The sequence below is a fragment of the Xenopus tropicalis genome, chromosome 2 (genome assembly GCF_000004195.4).
Source record: "Xenopus tropicalis strain Nigerian chromosome 2, UCB_Xtro_10.0, whole genome shotgun sequence".
Taxonomy (NCBI): Eukaryota; Metazoa; Chordata; class Amphibia; order Anura; family Pipidae; genus Xenopus; species Xenopus tropicalis.
Window position 1 is genome coordinate 88005015 of NC_030678.2, and position 25024 is coordinate 88030038.

The following is a 25024-nucleotide window of genomic DNA, read 5'->3' on the forward strand; positions in this document are numbered from 1 at the left end:
GAACAGTGCAAATTGCTATCTTTTGCATGTTGTATTTACATTTAACCCATGAAAGCAGATGCTGTGAAAAAACAAATTAGTGCAGTTGAGGTACTTAATGTGTAAACTGGGCATCTGAACCTTGTAGGCCTAAATCAAATAGTACATTACAAGGAGCTGCTTAATAAGGCCCTGTCTTATATTTTTTAAATTGTTAGTATTGGCACAAGGCTTGCTTGGTCTTAAAGGCTTTGGCACTTTACGAAGAAAAAAGTTGTAAGTTAACATGAGTTGTAATTAATCCTCCTCTGTATGCTTTTTTTTGAGGTCTTCATTAAAAACACGGACAAACATGTAAGGCCCAAAGACTACAGGATTTTAACATACAGATAGGAAGTTAGGGTAGTGGTATGCAAGTACAAGCCTCATGCCCATCTCCTGATGGTTTTATGGTCGCTGATCCACAATTATCACAGTACAGTACAGATGTGGGCAAAAGGGATTATACACACCTCAATAGCAACTCTGAGAAAACCTTATCCCCCATACTGGCAATCCTTTTAGAAACTATAAACATTTTATTCATTAGGTTTTATGACTTTTTTCTGCATTTTTGACATCTAGTATTAGAGTGCTTTCAGTTATATGATTTACAAAATGCAGGTATAACATGATGCCGGACTATATCATATATATGACAGAAAGATGCTTTTCTTTATAGAAGGTGGAGTAGGCTTGCAGAACTGGTTCCAGTATCCTATTCACACACACACAGAATCATCAAAAATGATTGTCATACAACCCAATATTTTCAGCCAATGATGCCTAAAACCAAATGGTTTTAATAGAGGTTATGATTAAGAGGTTATATAGAGAATGTTATTTCTTTCCATTAATGTGCAACAAGAGAATTAGGAGAAGGGAGCACTGTGGAGAAAAGAGACTATAAAAGGTGTCTTTAGGTTGATGCAGTGTGGAATGCAGGGGCCTAAGACATTTGGCATTCATATGTGAGAACAAAGTTCCTCATTCAGCAGTCAAGAGTCTGCTCCTGTTCCCCTCACACACACAGAGCCCCTGAATACAAACAAACCAACGAAAGATTGCCTGTGGTTTGCTTCCATTTCTGTGTGAGCCAGTCTGTCTCATACTGAGCTTAAAACTGGCAACTAAAGTTGATATTATTAATAGGGTGCTAGCAGTCTATATCTGATTCTAGAGGTACAGTAAATAGATTGTAAATTAAATTGGCAAGTGGGATATGACTTAAAGTGCTGACAAACAATTCTATATGAAATATGACTCTTTCAATACTTACCTGTACTTTACTGCCAGGGAACTATCCAAGATGTATTTACATTGAGTCTGCATTGAGGCATTTATGTTTAATCCCTTAGAGCTTACATTCAAATACTTGGTAAAACAAATGGAGTAATATTATCAACATTACCAGTATGTGTATGGAGGTTCCTTATCAATATGCTAAAAGTATAGACTCAGTCTATTCTCTCACTGAATTGCAACATTGAGATATATAGCATCACATTTTAGAAGACTGGTATGTTGTTCACCTAACATATGGCGGTAAGTTCAAAATTTGATAAAGGTTCAAAATTTGATAAAGGTGGCAGATAAGACCAAAAGTTCATTACTGCATATAGCTACAACCTGTAGTAGCCGAGTGATGGCAAATTATCCACAGACAATGCTACCAGATGCCAATATGCCATTAATTAGTGCAGTTTAGCAACATGTGGATGCCTCAGTTGAACCCAGGAGACTGACCTATGGGTCATTTTTTCAGGTAACAAGACATGAAGACCACTGCAGTCAAGGGCCAACCAATAACCCTATTCATTCATCCAGCTGAGGCACAGGTCTCTAAATTGATTATTCTGGAGGGCCACAAATACACAGAGGATCACACAGTTAAAAAATTTGGAAAGTTTGTGAAAAATCTGCTTGTGTGTCAAACTCTTTGACTAATATAATTGTATGGCTAGCTTAAGAACAGCCACAGTCATTTACAGCCATTGTATATAGGTGTGCCATACTTTTTTTTTTGAGAGTGCATTCCAGTGTGGGTTATGGATGATAGGCAGATTAATGGGTGACATTTTCAAAACAGTTGTTCTAGAACATGTGATCATGATGTGATCATTTACTAACATAAGTGATAAATTACACAAATGCAGTTGCCAGTGGCAACCAATCCAGAATTAGCTTTGAACAGCTTACTGAGTTACAAAAATTAAAGCAAATGTCTGATTGGATGCTATGGGCAACTGCACTGTTTCACTTTAACACCTATGTTAAATAATTGACCCCATACTGCCACTTTGCAGATACTTATTTACTTACATGTGATGTTTGTTGTGGGATTGTTTTCTAGAAAGGCATCTAGATGAGGGTAAAATGCAAGTAAAACCTTGCTAACAATACCACCTCCATCTAAACAAACAAGAATAAATGTGGTATTTCACACCAAACCTTAACCCTGCAAACCTTGTCACTGCGTCAACAAAGTTTCTGGCCACCAAGAAAGTCTTCTGCCCATTGGTATAGTTCATGAGTTCATGCAATTCTGACCAACAACCACCTATACTAAGCATGCTGTTTGAGGATTTTGGGGAGTTACAGTTAAACAAGCACTGAAAAACCACAGTGTGTTTTCCCCTAAAACTTTCCTTTTTCTATTACCATTGCCTATTTTAGATTTCTTTTAAATTTCTTTTAAAAAGCAAAAGGTGAGATCTATATTAGGAATGTTCTACTGTGACCTTATTTTTTTTGAACTACAACTCCCAGAATCCCCTTACTGACTTTATTTTGACATCAATAATAAAATAGTTTGCTTGTTTAAAATGCTAAAGCAATTAGAAACTGCTCGATTAGAATGTATTAGACCAGTAAATCTGCAAATGTTGCCACCTTGGATGTTCTTCTACTTATTATTTTCTTTACTTCTTATACATCATTTTTTTGTTACTTTATTAAAAATTGTATTGCTAATGTGCATGCATGAATACAAATCAGCTCACACATAAAATTCAATTTGTTAGAAAATTTTGAAAAATTAGAAAATGTTATCAATCCTTACTTCTTCACTCCAATTAAAATGAAATGTAAAAGTTCACTTTCAATTTTAAAAAAAGTATGTTGTGCTCCTTTTTCTTGATCTATTTTTTTTAAATTTCTTTGCTTTAGACTGGTCCACCAGGAGAGCCAGGTCCTCGTGGCCCTCCAGGCCCATCAGGAATTCCAGGATCAGATGGCATTGATGTGAGTACACAATCCAGAAACAAAGAGCTTCTGTGTACCAAAGTTAATGAGATGCATTTCCAACATTCTGCCACTAGATGGCCAGCAGCAGCTGGTTTCCTTTAGTTTGCTATACAGACTGAATTGGAACATTCTTTAAATCAGGGACACCCGACCTTTACTTACCTACTTACCTTAATCGTGAGCCGCAGTCAACTGACTGGTTTGGGGGCACTGAGAGCAACATCCAAGGGTTGGTGAGCAACATGGTGCTCATGAGCCACTGGTTGGGGATCACTGCTTTAAATGATAAAAATTACATTTTTATTTTCTCTTCAAATGCACAATGAGTAAATACATTTTAATGGTACATTTTTTTACAGAGGTATTGGTTTCAGCCATCATTTATAGACTAATCAGATCAAATGCAGTATATCGCTCTTACTGACTAATGGCAGCTTTACCTTACTTTCTTATTATATGTACTTGATAGTTACAATATTAGCAAACTGCTAGTACTGCATACATATCTGGTGGTTGGTTAAGAATCAGGGGTGTTTTACACAGGGCTGCCATCAGGAATCATGGGGTTCAATACTACTAAGATAGCACCCCCAGGGGGTCCCAATTATTAACCAGTTAGTCACCTGGGCTCGTGGGCATAGGGCTCAACCAAAAAGTAGTATAGTGCTGTAATAAAAAAATGGCCTGTGTACACATCAAATGTCTCTAAACCATACTAGTCATACTCCATTATGCCAAAACCACACCCATGATCCACCCAAACCCCACCCACTCCAGTGAAAGCTGTGCTCATTCATGCCCCACAAATTACACTTTTACATCTCTTTGAGCCACCTCTGCCACAGAGCTCTTGACTGCAGTACCCCCACTGATAGGGTCCTGGTCACTCACACTGGAGAGGTAGGGGTGTTTGGGGTGGGGGAAAGAAGGAAATGATTGTGAATGGGGGCATGGCTTTGGGCCATGGGAAGAAGAAGAAGAAGGGTGCCCCATAAATCTATGGCTTTGAGCAAATACATTTTAAATGTACCCCCCTTTTTTTTAAAGAAATTAAAAACAATGTTCCATCTAATAATTTATATATATATGTCAGTTGCCATGCAATTAGCAATTCTCTTTTCAGACTCAAAGCCATCAGCAATCTCAGTAGCCAATAAATCATAAAGGACTTTAAAAGCAGTTGATATGCAATATGTGACATGGTCACTGAAAAAATGAATAACAAGTATTATACTTAGACCATGGAATCTATTGCGTTTTAAAGGGGATCTATCATGCATCAAAGAGTAACACCTGTCTCTATGAGTTGCATGATATTTTGGTAATCATATCAAAGTAACCCCACAGCATTTACACCTCTGTGGGTTTCAGGTGTCACCTCTCTGAAAAGTTACAATGTGCCATTGTGATTGGATTAATGGAAGAGTTCATATACTGAGGACTTTATTTACCAGTCAGTTGAACTGACAAAGCTGCTCGGATGAGTAGTGAAACATCTTCAGTGATTACTTAGCAAGTCCAGTTGCTTTAGATTTACTTATGCTAGATATACCATGACCTGGATGAATGAAAATCTTCATAGTCAATTTTAAATTAAAGAGATACTGACACCAGAAATGTAATCTATTTTTTACATCTGTGATAACATTGTCTTTGCAAGAACTTTATAATTTTGCCGTTAAAGTATTTGCCTGATGCTTTTACATTACCTGTCTGATCCCCCATGTTCCTCAAAGAGGGGGCAGCCATATTTGTCCGTTTGCAATGGAAGCTATAACTGACAGGCTGAGAAGGGACAGTCAGGTTGGCAAAACAGTCAGGTTTATGAAAAGCAAACATGTCAGCAAAAAAACGTCATCACGACCTATAGGTAGCTTTTTTTTTTTATGTATATTCATATTTTGAAAAGTAGTTTTTTCGTGTCAGTAACACTTTAAGTTCTCCTCTGAGTAGCTGGGTTACTAGAGTATAGGATTTTTCAGACTTTTGGTTTAAGAAAAAAATTGTTGTTCTGGTCTATTGCAGAGCCCTTCTAACTCAAGGCTTGTACGCACGAGTGTTCACATTTGCATTCGGCGCTTACATGCGCCTGTGTGAATACAGGCGCATTAGGAAGAACAGGGAAACGCAGGTAGAAACGCTCTTGAGTACGAGCCCTTAGGCTTTGGCGCTTCCCTGCGTTGTGTTCCACCACAGAGAAGCTCAGAAACAAATGCATCCTATTCTTCCTAATGTAGGAAGAATTCTCCTGGGCTTGTCCTCAAACAGGTGCATGTAAGCGCAAAATGCAGGTGGGACACAGCATGCGTCTGTGTGAGTATTGGTGCATTAGGAAGAATAGGGTGCTTTCGTTTCTGTGCTTCCCTTTGGTGGAACACAAAGAAACGCACTGGAGAAAAGCGCAGAAACAACTGCTTGTGAGTACAAGCCCTAAAGGGAATTTTTTTTGGTTTCTTTCTCAATTTGCTATTTGAACTTTAATTAGAATTACCCCTGCTGTGGAGTATTCTTTTTATGACCCTTTTCTGCTAGCCATGCTACTAGTAAAGCCAGACCCTGTCACCCTATATTAAACCAGAGAAAGTGGAAGTACGCATTCCTGAGCAAAGCTCACGTAATTAATGAGCACTTTGTAACAGCAGAACACATCTAGCTTTTGATTTCTGACTTCATCGAAACACATACAATTAACTTTATTTTTTTTATTTTTTTTGGTATTCTAGTCATCGTCACTACCATCTTCTGCATGCCCCTGGGATCTCTGATGCAGCCCTATGTTGGGCGCATGTGCAGTATAGCAACATTTTGGCTTTTCTAAGTTATTGTACATGGGCACAGCCTAGGCCATCTGTAGCAATCACTGGGACAGCTGAAACAATGGTGGTGCTGCACTCACTAGAATGGTACCCTTGGCTGATGAGGAGCAGTGGCTTGGCATCTGAGATAAGCAATAATAATGATTGGGGGTGCCTAAAAATTTGACAACCCCCAACCCCTTTTAGTAGAATACTAAGAAAGCTGTGATCGAATGAAGGGAAGCAATTGCTTGTTTCTAGCTGTTAGCACAGCTCTAAAATCCCAAAGAGACAAAGAGAACAATATATCTACTTATTCAAGTAACTTGGGCCACCAGCATAGCAGCTATCTTGAAAACCTGCTGTTATCAGTATAAAAACTTCTATCTCCCCTATAGGACAGATTTACACGCATAGGCACCAAATTACACAAGTGCAGTTGACATTAGCAGCCAACTAGCTGTTTGCTTTCCAACTTGTAGTAAACTTTTTAGGGCAGGGGTACACGGGGAGATTAGTCGCCCAGCGATGCAATACCATCCCACCGGCTAGAATGTAAATCGCCGTTGGGATGGCATTGCCGGGAGATCAGTCACCCGCGACAACAAAGATTTGTCGCGGGACTACTAATCTCTCTGTGTTCCCCTGCCCTTAGGCCTAATTGCTCACTGAATGTTCTTTTTTTTTTACTCACTTAAAACACAATCAACGCACCAGAAAAACAATCGAGGCACCAGAGGTCACCCCTATAGATTAGAGGAATGGAGCTTTCCATTTGAAGCAGCGTAGGTGGTTTTTCACGGTGAGGGCACTGAGGTTGTGGAATGCCCTTCCTAGTGATGTGGTAATGGCAGATTCTGTTAATGCCTTTAAGAGGGGCCTGGATGAGTTCTTGAACAATCAGAATATCCAAGGCTATTGTGATACTAATATCTACAGTTAGTATTAGTGGTTGTATATATAGTTTATGTGAGTGTATAGATTGGTAGGTGTGGGTTGTGTGTGCTGGGTTTATTTGGATGGGTTGAACTTGATGGACTCTGGTCTTTTTTCAACCCTATGTAACTATGTAACTAACTATATGTAACAGTACTTAAAACACCCAAAACAGCCCTGTGTGGCACTACCCTTAAAATGAGAACTTTTCCATAAAGGCAATATCCCTGTAAGGACTATTGAATCTATAATTAAGAGAAGGGCCCCTTATTATTACCTTAAGACAGATACATCAAACAGCCATCATTTTGGTTGTATAATTTAGGTCAGATTTGTGGATCCTCATTTCTTTCCATATCAGGCCAATTCGTTCGTTTGACCCTAGGGCATAGGCGGGTATAGGCGCTGTTGAATCAGTGGCCGCATCAATGAGCTGATGCGGCCCCCGATCCTATGGAAAAATCAAACCTGCCCGATCGAGATCTGCCCGACTTCAGGCCAGATGTGGGTCTGGGAGGCCTATTGGTGGTGCCCATACACAGGCAGGTAAGCTGCCGAATCGGTCTAAAGGTCAGCTAAAATCGGCCCGTGCATGGCCACCTAAACTTATAAGTGGCAGAATCACACCTTTTGTCTCCTTTTCAGTTGGATTGTCCAAGATAAGGGGAACTGACCTATGCATTGTGATCAAATCACACAAGATCTTGGGGCTAATTATTTATTTAGTCTAAAATCAGGACTGTCAGCTGATCAGCCAAAATAAATAAAGGAAATAAATAAATTACCCTACTTTAAATCTTAAAGGCAACTAAAAGCCCAAACCACACTTTGTGCTTGTATATGTTTTTTGGTCTGCAACATGACCCCTGGATTATCAGCAGCCATATGACAATATAGATCTTGCAAGTCTGCGTCCTTTGTTAAAGGGTTAAGGTGGCCATACACAAGCCGATTGTAGCTGCTGATATTGGTCCCTTGGACCGATTCGGCAGCTTATCGGGCCATGTAGGGGCAGGAACAAAGGGCATGTCCGACCGATATCTGGCCTGAAAATTGGCCAGATATCGGGCCATGTAGGGGCAGGAACAAAGGGCATGTCCGACCGATATCTGGCCTGAAAATTGGCCAGATATCGATCGGGCAGGTTAAAAGATTTAGTCGGATCGGGGACCGCACCGGCTCATTGATGCGGTCCCCGAACCGACTGCCCCATTGCCGCCATTATATATTAGCCTACATGTTCCCCCGATATCGCCCACCTGTAGGTGGGGATATTGGGTGAAGATCCACTCGCTTGCTGACCTCGACAAGTGAGCGAATCTTAACATGTATGGGCACCTTTAGTTCACCTACAAGATAAGTTTTAGTATGTTAAACAATGTCCTGTTATGAGCTACATTTTTATTATTATTATTGTTGTTTTTTTATTGTATTGCTTATTTTCTATTCAGCCCCTCTTCTTCCAGTCTCTGATTCATACCACTGTCTGGTTACTAGGGAAAATTAGACTAGATAGCTGTTAAAATTACAAACTAGAAAGCTGCTAAGCAAAAGGCTAAAAGAAAAAAAAGGAAGACCAATTGCAGTTTTAGATTTAGTTTTGGGGTGCAGGCACAGGTAATAGGATTTTTAAGCGTAGGAGCTTTAAGCTTTTTTCATCTTGCCGAGAATATGCTCCTTGTGGCGTAACCTTAGGCTAATGCCACACGAGGCGTAGGGCTGAAATTTTCGGCAAGCGGATAAACGCTTGCCGAAAATTCAGCCCTATGCCTCCTACTTGTGCCTGCACCCGAATGAATGGGATACGCTCGGGTGCAGGCACATGTAGACTTTGCATTCTCTCGCGTTTTCATGCGTATATCGGCTACATGTGCCTGCACCCGAGCGTATCCCATTCATTCGGGTGCAGGCACAAGTAGCAGGCGTAGGGCTGATTTTTCGGCAAGCGTTTTTCCGCTTGCCGAAAAAATCAGCCCTACGCCGCGTGTGACATCAGCATTAGAATGGAAAACAATTAGCTTGTATTTGATGCACCTGCACCCTGTTATCCTTTGACTACAAGAGAATCTGCTCTAGGCTGATGCCACATGTAGTGTAAAAAAAAATGTTTGCCAAGAATCAATCACTACGCTTTAAAAACCTTCTACTTGTGCCTGCATGTGGAAGCATTGAATCTGCCCAAGTGCAGTCACGCACAGCCGATATCTGCCAAGAAATGCAACATTTTCCATTTTTGGCGGACATTGGCTGCGTGCACTTGATTTCATTCTTGGATGCCATTTAGAAAAACACTGCATAATGCTTTGGTTGGCTCTGTAATTTATTAAATATCATGCTGAGAAATATTTAAGGATTCCCAGCAGTTTAGTATTTTCTCCATTAAAGGAGAAGGAAAGTTAAAAATAACTGGGGGTATGAAATCTATGCACCCCCCCAATGATTGTATTTAGTACCTGGGCCAGAGCTTCTGTACGGAGAAAACTGTCTCAGCCCAACACCACAGAGCAATCCTCTTCCTGCTTCTTCTTCTTCTATTTTGTCAGCTCAGGGGTTGTTAAGAAAAAAAGATTTCTCTATGGGTTAACTGAGAAAAACCCTGGGCCAGGTCAGTTTCTGCTAACAGGAGCACCAGCCCAGGGTATCAGGTAAGTGGTTACAATCACTGGGGGTGCCTGACCTGACTTTTGCATCCCCCAGTGATTTCACCTTTCCTTCTCCTTTAAATCTTTCCTGTCTGTCATGACCATTTTCTTGACAGTCAGTAAATTTTATAAGCAACTGAAAGACTGAAAGTCCTGTGTCAGTTCATCAGAAACATTCTTTTCTTTAAAGGATATGTAAAGCCTACATTTGCCTACAATGTATATCAGTTTGGCATGTCTCCCCCACCCAAATGGCATTATTTGTACTGCATATATCCCCTCCGTTTGCTAGCACCATCACATTTTCCTAAAGCAAATAGCAGCTTTTACCAGGTGGCCATTTTTCCTCTGATACATAATAAGATACATTTAAATCTGCAAACAGCCTGCATACACACACAGACCCTTATTCAGCATACATTTCATCAAGAATGCAGGCTCACACAGGCAGAACTGTCTCTGATAAAAGTTCTGCTTTGTTTGAGCTGAGCTCAGGAGAGGAGGTTAGGAGAAAAAATTGAAGCAGACAGCTAAAAGTGAGTTTCTATGGGAACCAGCCATGCCATCTCTTTACTGGCTGCTAGACTAGAGGGTGTGTTAAGTAATCTGAGCTTAGAACAACTGAGCATGCTCACAAGCCAGAAAACAAAGAAAATTCCCAAAGGGGGAGGGGGGGCGAGTGGTTTACAGGAGGAGGAATACAGAAGGAAATCTAAGTGCGGCAGAAAACAAACAGTAAATATTTGGCTATGATAAATCAGCCCCTAAATATTACTACTAATAACTTTTCTATACTTATTAAAAAGTAATACATCTTGTTATTAATTTTTTCAGATACAGATGTGTGTATCTGGATGCAGTCCAAAAGAATTTTGCTAGTATACTCCATGTAAAAATTGTCTATGCCTGCATCTTTAATTAGGTTTTCACATATGCTACTACAATTTCCCTTTCCGTAGTTTGGAAACAGTAATCTAATGGTTGTGTATATACATACTTAACCACATACGTGCCTGTATGGTACTATTGTGCATCCAATCTCTTTAATAACAAACATATGTTTTAAAAAAAAGTACTACTGTGTCTGTAATGCTTAGCTTCCTTGTCTACTCTTTAAATTATAACATTCTCAGCTGGTTTTAGGTGGTGAGATTTTCAGTAAATCATGATTGCTGGAAAAAAAAACATGATCACAAAAGAAAACCAGTGTTGCAAGCTGGAGAATTCGAGACAACGGTAGTGTAGAAACAATATACTGTTTTGGGTGTGTCCCCATGATCCCTTTTATATCTGAAATTTCTTCCTGCAATAAAAAATGAGTATGATCATAGTGAATAACTGGTTTTAAACCAAATTTTGGGTTGCATTGATAGCTTTATTTGAGTTCCCTGACCAAATGGTTACAAAACATATTGTGTCACTACTTATTCAAAATATACTTATTAAAAGTGTATGGTGTCATGGTTCTTTATGATCTTTCCCTTCCTGTTATGATCTTTCCTACTATTCCACATGACGCTTATTTCCCCATATTTTCATTGTCTGCCTTATCTCAGTCACTTCCTAAACTTTATTCACCTTAATTGTGTCCATTCGTAGGATACTGTCAATCAACTGCTCCAATCAAACAGAAAACAGCAGCAGCCAAATTTCACTCTTTGCCTGTCATCATTCCGTATAATAATTTATGAGAAATGTTGTTATTGAAGTGTACTTTACTTTAAATAAGCTTGCTTAATGAACTAATGCTCAAATCACTGTGGGGGCGGCAGTGTCAAATGTTAGACACCCCCCAGTGATTAAAATTGTTTTCCTAATATCTTGGGTCCTGTTTACTAAAAACTGCTCCGGCCCTGGGTATTTTTTTAGAAGATTCTTGTTGCCATTTTCTTCAGATTTTACTTTTCGTTCCATTCTCAGCAGGAGCATGTACAGTGGTGTGAAAGCTGAAAACATAAAGCTGGCCTTTTTGACTACTGCACATGCCTGCTCCTGGTGAAGAAGGACAAACTTGATGCAATTTTCTGCTAAATGGGGCACTAACACGGGGTATCAAATAAGCTACACTTGGTTATCCTTTAAGCATTTGTAAGTGGTGACCTGCCTGTCACAACTACATGTTTTTTATGTGCATAGTTCTCAATACAGAGGAAGCAGAATCAGGTGGAGATGGGTGTTTTGCCTGCTCTTGTGTTTCACCTGATTTACCAGGTAAAAGACAACAGCAAGTAGAGGAACATATTACAACCATTACCAGGATATGGTTTGCCCAAAAAAAAACCCAAGATAGTTATATACACACATATATATATATATATATATATACACACCGTACCTTGGAAGTTCTGCTAACAGCTTCAGCACCCTCACATAATAATATAAAGGTAGATACTCTCAAACACAAATGTGATATAGTTGCATTTATTGAGATTTTGTTTTACACAAACAAATCATTAAGTATGAGGCAGTCTCCTCAACCTTAATGTTTGTGAAACCACACAGTTACTCTACCCAGGACCGCCATCAAAAATCATGGGGCCCCTCACAAAAAAAATTTCTGGGCCCCCCTCCTCCCACACCCTGCCCCCCAATGGCCCCACTCATCAGTACAAAGGACACACAGACATTGGTAGCCAGGGCCCCCCTAAAACATTGGTAGCCAGCATCCTCCAGTTACCCCCCTCCTGCATCCTCAAGCTCCCCCCATAGCATCCTCCAGCTCCCCCCCCAGTGTCCTTCCCACTATTCTCCAGCTCCCACACCAAGCATCCAGCTCCCACCCCCCCAAGCATCCTCCGGCTCCCCCCTGCTCCCATCAGCATCCTCCAGCTCCCCCCAGCGACTTCCTGCAGCTCTTAATATGTGCCCCAGCTCCCCCCTGCATATACACAGCCCCCCCCCAGCATCCTCCTGAGGCTCCTCCCATCATTCTCTGGCTAAAGCCCCCCCAGCAACTTCCTCCGGCTCCCCAGTGACTTCCTCCACCCTCCCCCCAGCGACTTCCTCCGGCTCCCCTGTGGCTTCCTCGAGCTCCCCTGCCCCCAGCGACTTCCTCCAGCTCCCCCACCAGCGACTTCCTCCGGCTGCGTCCTCTGGATCTGTGCCTGGCTCCACGCACCATCTGCACATTTTTGACACACAGGGGGCAACCAATCAAATTTCCTGCTGCCCACCAATGACAGGGCCCGTAGTTCTTTTAAGAAGGCCCCAGCTAAAAGAAAAACTGTATCACGAGTGGGCCCCCTTTAAAGTGACGATATTGTCCGGGCCTGGGACAACTGTCCCCTCTGTGCCCCCCTGATGGCGGCCCTGACTCTACCTTAGCTGATCAGAAAACCCTGCACTACACTGATGAGCCCCAAGAAGGGCGAAACCGGTCTATAGTTGGGAATCTGATCAGCTATTATCCTGGCTTCTGCTTTAAAGCCCAGTGGGTGAGCTTTAGCCTATAGGATAAACCCATGTAAATGGGATTTTTTTAGGAGTTGGAATTCATTCCCAGAATCCCTTTTGTTTACTTGTTTGCATACAGAATTCCATCTCTTTTCATTTATAATGTACATATATAGCCTATAAGGGGACTATTACATTGATTGCCTAGGCTGCGGTATAGGTGTTCTGAGATCATCTATGGAGAACGTTTACTCAAGGCAAGAAACATAGTGTTGCCAATTGATCTTTTCAGTAAACATATATGAAATGAACAGGTCACATGACATATCATAAAAGTTCTTAGGGACTAGTACAGTATACATTTGGGCTGTTTAGTCATCAGTTATGAAGTGAATGGGTTTTTATATGACCCTTTTTTAAAGTAGCATAAAGTTCATAATTACCTTTAATTTAAACCAACTTTCACAGTCTAATATAGATGTGCTAATTTCTGTCATCCACAATGTCACATATATTTAAAGCAGTTTATATGTTTCATTCTATCTTAATTATATGTATCAAAATAGTGGCACATAAATCAATCAATGCAAGCAAAAGATTCAAAGGAGCACACACAAGATTATGCACACAAAAACTTACTCTTTTATTATGACCACCAATGTATCAAGGGTTCAAGGTGGTTATCCCTCCCGCACAATATCACATCAAAAACTTTGATGCACTGGTGGTCATAATAATAGGGTTAAGTCTTTGTCTGCATAATTTTGTTTGTGCGGATTTAAATTGATCAAAACACCTGACATATCCCCTTCATTAATGTAATGAATGTAAATAGATTGGAAAATGACATGACAGCTGTAAAATATTCTCCATCCAAGCACATGGGAGGAGACATTTATAATTTACCGCAGTTCTCAGCCAACTAAAAGCCAGGTAAAGGACAAGCCCGTTGTGCCTTTAGCCTACTGGTGTCTTCGATCAGCAGAGCTGCAGATGAAGTTTGGGACTCTTGGCTGGATACTAGACTGGCTTACCTCTCCAAATCTACCATCCTAGCTGTACAGTAAGACAGCATTGTTGCGTTCTTGTCAATATGGATGTAGATGTAGTTATACAGTATGTATTCCACATATGCCATTTTCCTAGGTAGTGCAAATTTGTAGTGAAAAACTGTAAAGTGCTAATTTTAGCACCTTCAAAAAAGTAAGCTTAGTGCTCACTTCCTGCAATAAGCCCTACTAATACTATACTGCACTGTAAGTTTGTTCCATCAAGTACTAAGTATTGCTCTCACTACTGTGCTGCTTCTTATGCTCAATAAATGTTTTAAATAATTGAATTTTCCTCCTGTGACCTTTATTAATTGCTATTGAGGAAATGTGTTGTGCTGTTAAACTAAAAGCAAATCAGGAACAATTAAGAGATTTGTTGTTAAATTTAGATATTCTTCTCTGCAGGGTGATCGAGGGCCTCCAGGGATTGGACCAGTGGTAAGTAGCAATGAATGAAAAATGTTACCCCTCTGCATTGCTCACACATTGTTTTAATAAAAGAAGGTACAAATTAGTCATTGAAATCTAAACTGTAACAGTGCTTTAATTGTTTTGATTAATGTTTTTTTTATTCTTGACCATAAGCATATGTGAGGAAAATTATAAAACAAAATGCAGGTTAGCACTGAAGTATAAAAGGTGTGGAAGGCAGTGGAACAGACATTCTTCTTATAAAAACCTAATGCAAACAGTTTTCTCTGGCTCTTTATTTCCTAGACTGAGGTTTTAATTTTTGTTAGCCCAGAGCACAATGTGGAAAGTAAAATTAATTTGCACCACCTTGCCTAATCAAATATAGAATATGATAAAATTCTGGGAACATCTGCATTTGTCTATTATCTCTTGAAATGTAACATATATACAATTTCAGCAGCAGTGAGTTACAGTTAGTACAGTACAATTAGTACAGCTACTTAGTAATAAATAAAGTTTAAAGTCAACGTTGAAGTAAAAGGAACCCTAAGGCTTGTGCCACTATTATTTTTCATTATAATTGCTGTGCATGATACTGAACAGCCAGGGGGCAGCTCACCTCAGCAGACAAGCCATTGTGGGTTATGTGGCAACCCATTTTCGACTCAACGTGATTAGCTTGTCCGAAGATCTACTTTTTTTTTATAAAATATTTTTATATTTTTTGTTGCCATTCTTTGCCATAATTTTTAATCGACAACTGTTGCTAATTTTCTCAGATTTGCCTCCCTCTCCTCCTTCCAACAATTTTACAAATGCTTTAATAACTTAACCTTTCCTGCCCTTCCCTGTCATTCCCTATTATCCTACAACCCTACACCTCCCCCTTTGTTTTCCAATTTCAGGGTGCTAAAGGCGATCCTGGCCCTCCTGGACCAGACGGACCTCCTGGTGAACCTGGTATTGATGTGAGTGTTTGAAAAATTGTCATTTATCATTGCTTTTCATTATTTATTTTGTATGATTTTTGAATTATTAGCATTCTTTTTTGGCCTAATTATCCATTTTTAATGGTTCTGTTTTATTGTTATTCCTGTTTTATTTTCTTATTGTTATTTTCTAGCCTTATCTATTAATATTCCATTCTAACTTCCAAACTGCTGGCTGGTTGCTAGGGTAAAGCTGGCCGTACACGTACCAATAAAATCGTGGGAAACCTAGATTTGTGTATTGGACGATACTCGTGGGGGACCTACAATGGAAGTCACTTTTTTACGATTGTTGTCTGCCAACTATTTCATGTCCAAAACATCCTCTGATTTGTATTTTAAGGGCTTTATTCTACAATTTCAGTCTGAATGTTAGTTTCAGATTGTTGCATTTAAATGTGCACCGATATCCGAATGTACGTCGGAAGAAGACTAAAATCTAACCATGTATGGCCACTTTAAAACTGATAGCCCTTTCTATATCCAGCCTGACAGCTGCAGAACCAAAAATTAAATATTTAAAAATCCACAAAAATGATTTAAAATTGGCATAGAGTAAGGCTGTTAATTTTAAGGTGAAGTACTTACCCTGTTTTTCTCTTCTTTATGGTTTAGTACACTCACTAAGGAGTGTTAAGCAGTAATTACAAGTAACAGGAAAATGTTATTTTCAGCTGATCTTTCAAGTTAACAAAATTACAAAAATAATTATAGAGTCATTAACTTCTGTTTTTACCTTCTTGAATTAGGCAAAAGCTATGTATAAAAATGACAATATATTATGCAAATGATGTTTGTTGAAACATGCCATTTCTATTTTTACTTTATAAAACTGCTAATGTGGCTGCCTACACCTGTTGTTATTCTCTGTAAGATGTGTTAAATAAAAATATAAACAATAGAAGAGAAAATGCAGATACTGCTGTCTTGGAGATTATACCTCACATTTTATTAGATATTTTCACTATTAACTTTTTTTTCAACATTTATTGTTTTATAAATGCAATCTATAGTAACAGTTCTTATCTGAGAGGCACAAAAGCATACTAAATCAAATGCTATCTGTAAAACTTGAAAAGTACAATATGTTTAATAATTTATTTCATGCTTTACTGACCTTTAGTTCTTAAGCACCTTACCAGACAATGCAAAATAATGCTCATTGTTCACTAAACTAATTGAATTACGTTTCCCAAAAGGGTCTGATAGGAGCTAAAGGAGATCCAGGCCCTGCAGGGCGTCCAGGCTCAAAAGTAAGTGTTGTTATGTTAAAGAAATTATTTTGTCACTGAAGACTATTGAGCTATGTAGAGCTTTCTTAAACCTATTCATCTCCAGGCCCTCCATTTTCCTTACTTCTTTGTTTTGTTGGCTTACCTATTTTTCATTACTATGCTGCAGTACCACTGGTGACTTTTGGCATCTGTAAATAAAAGCAACAATGCATGTGCTCCTCTCTGATTTTTGCAAAACAATATCATAATCATAATGTCCCCTTGTTTCTATAAAACTATTGAGTAGTGTTCATTCTGCACTGCAGTCAATCAAATAAATGTTCATATAATATATGTTTTGTAAAATTAATCATATTAATGCATTAGTAAAACCTTTATTACACAGGGACAGCCTGGGCTACCTGGACCATCAGGAAAGACAGTAAGTATACCTACACTTTATATTCTTTAACGGTATACCTGTAGCTATGAAAGGGATACAAGAAAATCCTGTACATGGTTTTTGCATGCACATATATTTTTATTTATAAAGTGCTACTTATGTACACAGTACTGTACAGCAGAACAATAAATTATTAGGACAAACAGGAGTCATTTCAATAATAAATACAAAGAAATACAATTACATTAAAGTACAATTACATTAAAGATTAGCTACTATGTGTTAAAGGGTGAAACTTGTGCCATAGACAGTCTACTCACATGGCAATATATTACTTGTTACTTGTAATAAAAACTAATTGTCCAGTAAACATGCCAGAGGTCGGAACCAGGAGAGTCACAGAAAACAGGCAGGGGACTGGGACTGAAGCACAGGAACAATGTTCAAGGCAGGAACCAGGCAAGGTCAAGGCAGGCTGGGTCCAGCAGTACAGTTAGGGGGAGATTTACTAATCCACGAACGGTCCGAAGGCGCCCGAATGCGTTTTTTCGTAATGATCAGTATTTTTGCGACTTTTTAGTTACCGTCGTGACTTTTTCGTATGTTCCGCGTCTTTTTCGTCGCCGTCGCGAAAAATTCAGATTGGTTTTTCCGCCGTTTACAATCGCTCAATACGAAAAAATTGCGATGTCGACGAAATAGTCGTGCAAAATACGATAAAGTCGCAATGGCGACGAAAAAGTCGCAAAATTTTCGTTTCCAGTACGATTTTTTCCCTTTTCGGGATTCGGATTCGTGGATTACTAAATCTGCCCCTTAGAGACAGGCTTATATAGACCCTTAAATTGCAAGATTGCAGTTCCCTGGAGTTAATGTGGCAGTATGGCATTATGGGATGAGTATTAGCATATTTAATGAAAATTATTATATTATTCAATTTAAAATATTAAATTAAAGTTTATTAACATTATGTGTAAGACTGGATACAGAAGGTGTCCAGTGACTCAGGTAATATGCACCAATGTTATCATATAGTTCAGAGTTTGAAACTAGATATATCCAGACAGGCAGCTACAGACTCAATTTTAGCTGTTACTGAAGGACCTTCTGGTATTTATTTGATTAGTCGTTGATAATATCATTCCTTTCAGTTACACCTAGGGTTTTAGAATACTGGCCTTCAGCAGCAATAAGTTAAGAGTCGAGGACACAAGAAGGAGGTCCCTACCCCGTAGAGCTTACAATATATGGGAGGGTAACTAACGGACACAAATAGGCAAATATAAGTGCTGTAGGTTTAAGGCGGGAATCACAGCCTCTTTACCAGGTTACCAACAGAGCATGTGTTCCTCAGACAAAGCAACTATTTCTCATACCTCTTCTGGCTGTCTTCAAACTTGCCCCACTCCTTTGCACGGTTCACCAACATTTGTCCTTGTATAGTACATGTAATCATAATAACCTAATGCCAATATTCATTTTTTCAGGGTCCTGGAATTGCTGGACTTCCAGTAAGTGGAAAATCATATCTGTACTAAGATTGTACTATTCTCTGCATAGTTGCTGATTGATTGATTGAAAATTCACTGCACTTTTTAACCTTCAGGGTAACCCTGGACCAGTTGGTCTTCCTGGAGAAATAGGAGCTACAGGCCCCAAGGTATGCAACTTTATGCTTCATGAGACTTACATTTTGTTTTTTAAGGTGGCTGTTGTGGGTCATTGTATAATAATAAAAGCCCTAGCTGGAGAATTTACAATTGTAAGTAATTCCACAAATGCAGTAGACAAACATGTTATATTATATGTTAACTTGATGTATTTGAGCAATAGTAGTGTATAAAACATTAAAAAGGACAGGTATAGACAATGATTAATACATGTAGTGGAATTGCATTCAAAATTCTGGGTGTGTTGTGGAGCAATGATAAACACATGGGTACCTGTGGAATACTTGCACAGTGGTCAATACTTAAATTATCCTTAATGCCCTCTAGGTGCTACATGAGCTATAGCTATAGGTGAATAGGTGTAGTTGTATGGGTTGGGTGCAAATGTGCAAAATCAGACCTGTGAAGGTCTCTAGGCCATTAACAAACCTATTACAGACTGCTATACAGGGAGTTATTAACTTAGCCCAATATATGAATGTAGCACACAAACTTAAATATTAAAACTTATATAATTTATTACATCCACTAAAAACATCCCTATCCCTAAATAACATGTAGGCAAAACATGTAAGAGGGGCCCCTCATCATATATTCAGAGTATTGTAAACAACACTTTCTGAGACACAGCATTGCACTACTGAAAGATAGAAATCTTGCACACTGGTGCAGCTTTGGAATCCGAGGATAATTACCACCTAATAACAGCTGTTATTCAGGTATAGAAATCTAGAAATACAAATTATTAAACACTGCTGCATCTTTAAAAAGAGTAACCAAATCAATCTTGCGCCAGTATTCATGTAGTTATAAATCCAAGCAATATTCTTAACTTGACCGAGTGCATTTAATTACACTTAAAAAAACCAAATCTGCCTATAAATTTCTCTCTAACAGCTGTTGGTCAAAAGTACAATACTGTATAAAATTCTGCCCAGCCCTCATAAGCTTATAAAGATCATTTCACATAGGGATATGCCAGCTTTTTATTTTATGAGTAAAAATTCAAATGCTACTGCTGGTAGCTTTAGTGCAGTTGATATAAAGCAGTGTTCCTGTCTGGCAAACTACTACCCCTAAAGTGTGCCATCTTGGCTATTGTATACATTACATGCCACATGAAACAGAGGTCACTGGTGCACTGTCTGTAGCAGTGTCAGCCCCACTCTGCCTGCCATCTCGACAGTAGCTGAACATACAGAAAGATGGATACAAGGGATGAGAGAAGGATGTAGAAAGTTAAATCCAAGGGGAACATAAAAATATTGGGCACAAATGGGTGGTGGACACATGCAGGGAGCATACAGAATAATGGGCACAATTTAGGGGCTTGTACACAATAATTGCAACCAGATGCAATGGGAGCATACAGAATAATGGACATACAGGGGGTGAAGGCTGGCAATTTGGTAAACATAAAGGGGTACAGTGAGAATGTATAAGCAACAATACAAAGAGGACATAAGTACAAAATATACAAAATATTGGTTGTAGGCAAAAGCTGGAACCTTAGTGATCCACTGCAAACATTGTGAAGTTGGGGGTTAATATGTATCAAAAACACAATACACCATGGAATGTCCATTTGTGATATGTTTAAGGGTACACTCCTTCTAATATATAATCATTAGTAAAGACATAAGGGGAAGGTGACCCAAATGTTACATTAGTCCATATATCTCATAATAAAGTGATTAGTATCACTAATGCTACCAAGAGAGATTTGGTAATATCTAGCCTTTGCAAGATTTTGCACAGCAAGATTTTCCTGTAGACTTCAGTGAGTGAAGTAGATCTTGCTGTCTTTTTAATTTGTTTATTTAATTTATTTTTTTTATTTTGTTTTATAGGGCATACGTGGACAATCTGGACCTGCAGGGCCCCCAGGACCACCTGGTAAACCAGTAAGTATAATGTAGAATTAGTAAGGGGTCTTATTCTAAAGTGAGTTTTGCTAGATGCACAAATTGTTAATTTTTTGGTCACACTTGCACAGATTTGGTCTGTCATACAAACACACGTGTGAGTTGACACCTGTCAACCGAAGTTCCCTGTATTTTTCAGCTGACCTGGTAACCTATTACAGTTTAAGCATGAGTCATTTTTATTCCTGACAAACGAGCATTTCCCAAAATTGACAATGTAGAGATTGTAGATATTATAGATATTGGAAGGTGCATTCTAAATTCTTTCTGCATGTAAGAACTTCTACATGTGAGAAACACTGTGTCCTACATGTTTTAAACAAAATTATTATTCATTTTGAAACAATCTTGCATTACCCTACTTAGCACTTAGTTTGACATTACCACTTCTATCTGCAAAGCAATAATGGAAGCTGCAAATGCTAAAAGATGAAGTGTACTTTATCTTGTAAGCTAAATAATAGGATATTACTTCTATGCATATTCTTATTTGTACATCAAGGTAAGAGCTGTCAATTTGCGTTTTTACTTCTAAAATCTAAACTCTTTATAGACTTCAAATAAAAAAATAACCAATCTGTTTGAAGCATACAGAGATTGCCTTTGCTAAGCCAAGCAATATGGTAGCTCTTAATCATGTATAAATGAAAACATGCAAAAAATATCAGATGCATTGCACACAGTGATTAATACCTTCAGTCTGAAAAGCTATATGCATATGTGTGTATGTATATATGTAATGGAGAACTTTCATTTTAGCAGTAATGTAATGTAATTTCTGTTTCTGTGATATCTCCCTCTCTATTCTCTGTTGTAAACCTTGCAATGTTCTGTAACACTACATCTGCACAGTTCCTAAATCCCAGAATTAGCAGTAAATGCTGATGCTTCGTAATTAGGGGAATTTATTGTTGGGCACAGAGCGGAGAGAAGTAATAAGATGCTTAGTGAGCACAGCAAGGGATTCTTCCAGCAAAGTCAGTAATTGGGATGCTGTGCAAGGTCTTATTTTTAATTTGAATTTCAGGGACCTTCAGGAAACATCCAGGGCTTGGAAGGCAGTGCAGATTTCCTGGTGAGTACGCTGCACAGCATTACACAGGCACTAATTAACTCTAAGCCAGAGCACATTTGGCCCGCAAGCACAGTGCATTTTGGGGCCCAACTCCTCTAATAAACCTATTAAAAGCCTATGCATTTTGTTTATTCTGATTAAAATCTTATTTGCAGTAATTAAAATAATTAATCAGCTGAAAATTTGGAAGACCGGAGCTGTAAGGTGGAAATTGAGGACTAGCAAATAGCATCATCAAAGATATGATTCTAGCTTTTGGAAACTACTGAAAGTTAAGTTAATTACATTTTAGTAGTTCAGCCTTCCCTGTTACATCAACTTGGCTTAGGGTTAAGCTGGCTATATATGTAAAGATCTGCTCATCTGGAGTGGTTGCAAAATAAGTGGATCTTTTATCAACATACCCACCTTGACGAATTTTAAAGCTGCCCGATCGAGACAGTAATCAGGGTGGCCCACTGAAGGGCCCTGTACATGGGCCAATAAGCTGCTAACACAGTCTGTTAGCAGCTTTTATTGGCCTGTATATGCCCACATTTAGGCTTGAAGTTAGGTCTACTAGATTTAACCCCACGTGCATATAATAATTGTTATGTGTATCAAATATATAGGGTCAGACTGACCTACCAGACCACCAGGGGATCTTCTAGTGGACCCAGCCACTAGCCTAGGACAAGTCCTATCAGCCCATTCTTATTTCCATTGTGGGCCCATGGTTGCAGGTTCTATAGGGGGCCCTAGAAGACCTGCCTAATGCTGAAAACATACATAAACAATATGCTTGCATGTGGTAGAATCTTTGCAATCCAATCAGGCCAGTAGTTCATGGTTGATACTCACAAATCAATATGGTTTTGGGTGCAGTTAATATGGACATTCCCTGGGAATATCCAAGAAAGAGTGGCAAGTGACTAACTCATACTTAGTTATACAAAATATCTATTTGTGGGTATAATACACAACACATATTATAGAGCCCTTTGTCATGAGCGTAGTGGTGTCTTTCTTTTATACTTTCCAGGCCAATTGATTAAAATAGAATCCAACTTACAAATCAGATATTTTTCTTTATAACAGTGTTTTGTTCCATTGTTTAAAGGTTTAATATTCCCTTTTGAATTTATATTAAGCTTAGCATGTGTATTACAATGGCCATCTTAGTATTAATCAGCTAATAATAAATCTTAGTAGCAGAGTCAGCTAAACAGGGACACAGTGAAGGAGCCGGGAGATAGCAAGTGTTATTTACTGTTATTTACTATATATGAAGAAGCTTCACATGCTTGCAAATGATATATCTTTCCTCAGAGAGTAGTTTTGCTTGGAGTTACTGCTCAGGATGTAATACCAGGAAATTGATGAACACTATTTGAAATGTGTCCCAAAATTGAAAACGTTATTAGCACAATCCACTTATATAATGCATGCAATGGCAGAATTTCCTTTCCTGTTGTGCCTGATGGCTGGCAGTAAAAATGTCAGCTTACGCAGTATGACTTCTGCTTCATACAAAAGAATCAGCCTGTCCTGTGCTTGCTACTTGTAGACTTTTCTTTGGTCATGAACCAAAGGAGAGAGATCATAGGCACAGAAAAAATAGCAAACTGAAAAGTAATGAGCAGAAAAGTGAAGAGCACAAACTTAAGGTAGCTATACACGATAAGATCCACTCACTTAGTGAGGTTGCAAAGCGAGTGGATCTTCTCCCAATATTCGATCATTTGGCCTCGCCCTGGGGCCAAATGATCGAATTAGAACGATGGCTACAGCCATGTGACTTGTGCTATAATAAACTTAAGTCACTCTTTACTGCTGCGCTGCTAGTTGGAGTGATATCACCCCCCTTCCAGCAGCCAATCAGCTGAACAATAGGAAGGTAGTAAGATAGCAGCTCCCAGTAGACATCAGAATAGCACTCAATAGTTAAAAATCTAAGTCTGGCTTGGGACTCCTCCAGTTACACTGAGCAGGAGAAACAATAGCTGAACTGAAAGCAGTTCTAATGTGTAGCGCTGGATCCTTCTGAAAACTCAGACTCAGACACAATGTACTGAGATGGCTGGCATTACACCAATATTACAACTTAAAAAATACATTTGTTGGTTCAAAATAAAAATTTTAAATGGTAGAGTGAATTATTTGCTATGTAAATAGTTTAATTTAGAAATAAAAAAAACACCACAAAAATCATGACATAATCCTTTTAAGGGGTAGGGCGATGGCATGGCCTAAGTTACAACCACATGTACAGTAACATCAAGCACTTACTATTCATAGTAATCTACTCTTCTTATTTTCATTTTTTACTGTAGTGTCCTTCAAATTGCCCAGCAGGACCTAAAGGACCACAAGGACTGCAGGGGGTAAAGGTGAGCATGGCTAGTATTGGAAGATACAAATCCATATTGACAAAATTAAACATTTTTAAAAAACAATATTTAAAGATTTATTTAAGTAAGACAGGGGATGGTAATGTCAACTGCTTTACTGCTTTGCCTGTGCTAATCTACTGAATGGTGGTGGTATTTTTGGACAAAGAACAATAAAATCTAATAATCAAAGATGTTTCTAAACAATATTTATTTCCTTTTAGGGACATAAGGGTCGTCCAGGACCATTGGGAGAATCAGGATTACAAGGGGCCCCGGTAAGATAAAATGGGATAGTGATAGTTCAACTCTGTCAACAGATATGTCATGTGACTACATTTGTTTTAAAATGGGGATTTAGTCCAATCCTACCTTTTACTCCTCTGACTTTGTTTTAATTTTATTTTACCCACTATTCTCTCTCTGTTCTTTACTTTTCCCTCTTGGATTATACTAACATAATGGTATTATGTGAACTGACATTTAAGCAGATTATGTTCACATGTTTTTTCCAAAAATAAAAAAAAACTTTGGTAAAAAGAATTGTTTCAGATAAAGGTTATAAAACTGTAGACCAGATGTAAGTTCCTCTGGACCCAGGACCTCTTACTAGTGTCAGATATACCCCATACATTTAATATATGGCCTCTAATGTCAATGAAGGATGACACAAGAATGATTATGATTTCCTAGATAAAGAAAGATATTAAAGGGTGATATATTTTAAATCAAGATATCAATATGCCAGTGCCAGATCACTTACACTGATGAAGGTGCATGATCAATGGCAAACGTAAATTACTGAAATATTGTTTTACTGTAATATAAGCAACTATAAACCAACTGTTCCTCGTTCCTTTGCCTGTGCTAAGATACTGGTACT

At 38.7% G+C, this 25024-nt stretch overlaps 1 protein-coding gene across 1 annotated transcript in view; it reads left to right on the plus strand.

The window, feature by feature from the left end:
• Positions 1-25024, plus strand: part of col9a2 (collagen, type IX, alpha 2) — a 49695-nt gene that overhangs the window by 369 nt on the left and 24302 nt on the right. Inside the window, 11 exon segments of the mRNA NM_001097192.1 lie at positions 3187-3261; positions 14488-14520; positions 15402-15464; positions 16685-16738; positions 17106-17141; positions 18590-18613; positions 18709-18762; positions 20623-20676; positions 21725-21772; positions 24085-24141; positions 24366-24419. Of these exon segments, the coding sequence (NP_001090661.1) occupies positions 3187-3261; positions 14488-14520; positions 15402-15464; positions 16685-16738; positions 17106-17141; positions 18590-18613; positions 18709-18762; positions 20623-20676; positions 21725-21772; positions 24085-24141; positions 24366-24419 (552 nt within the window).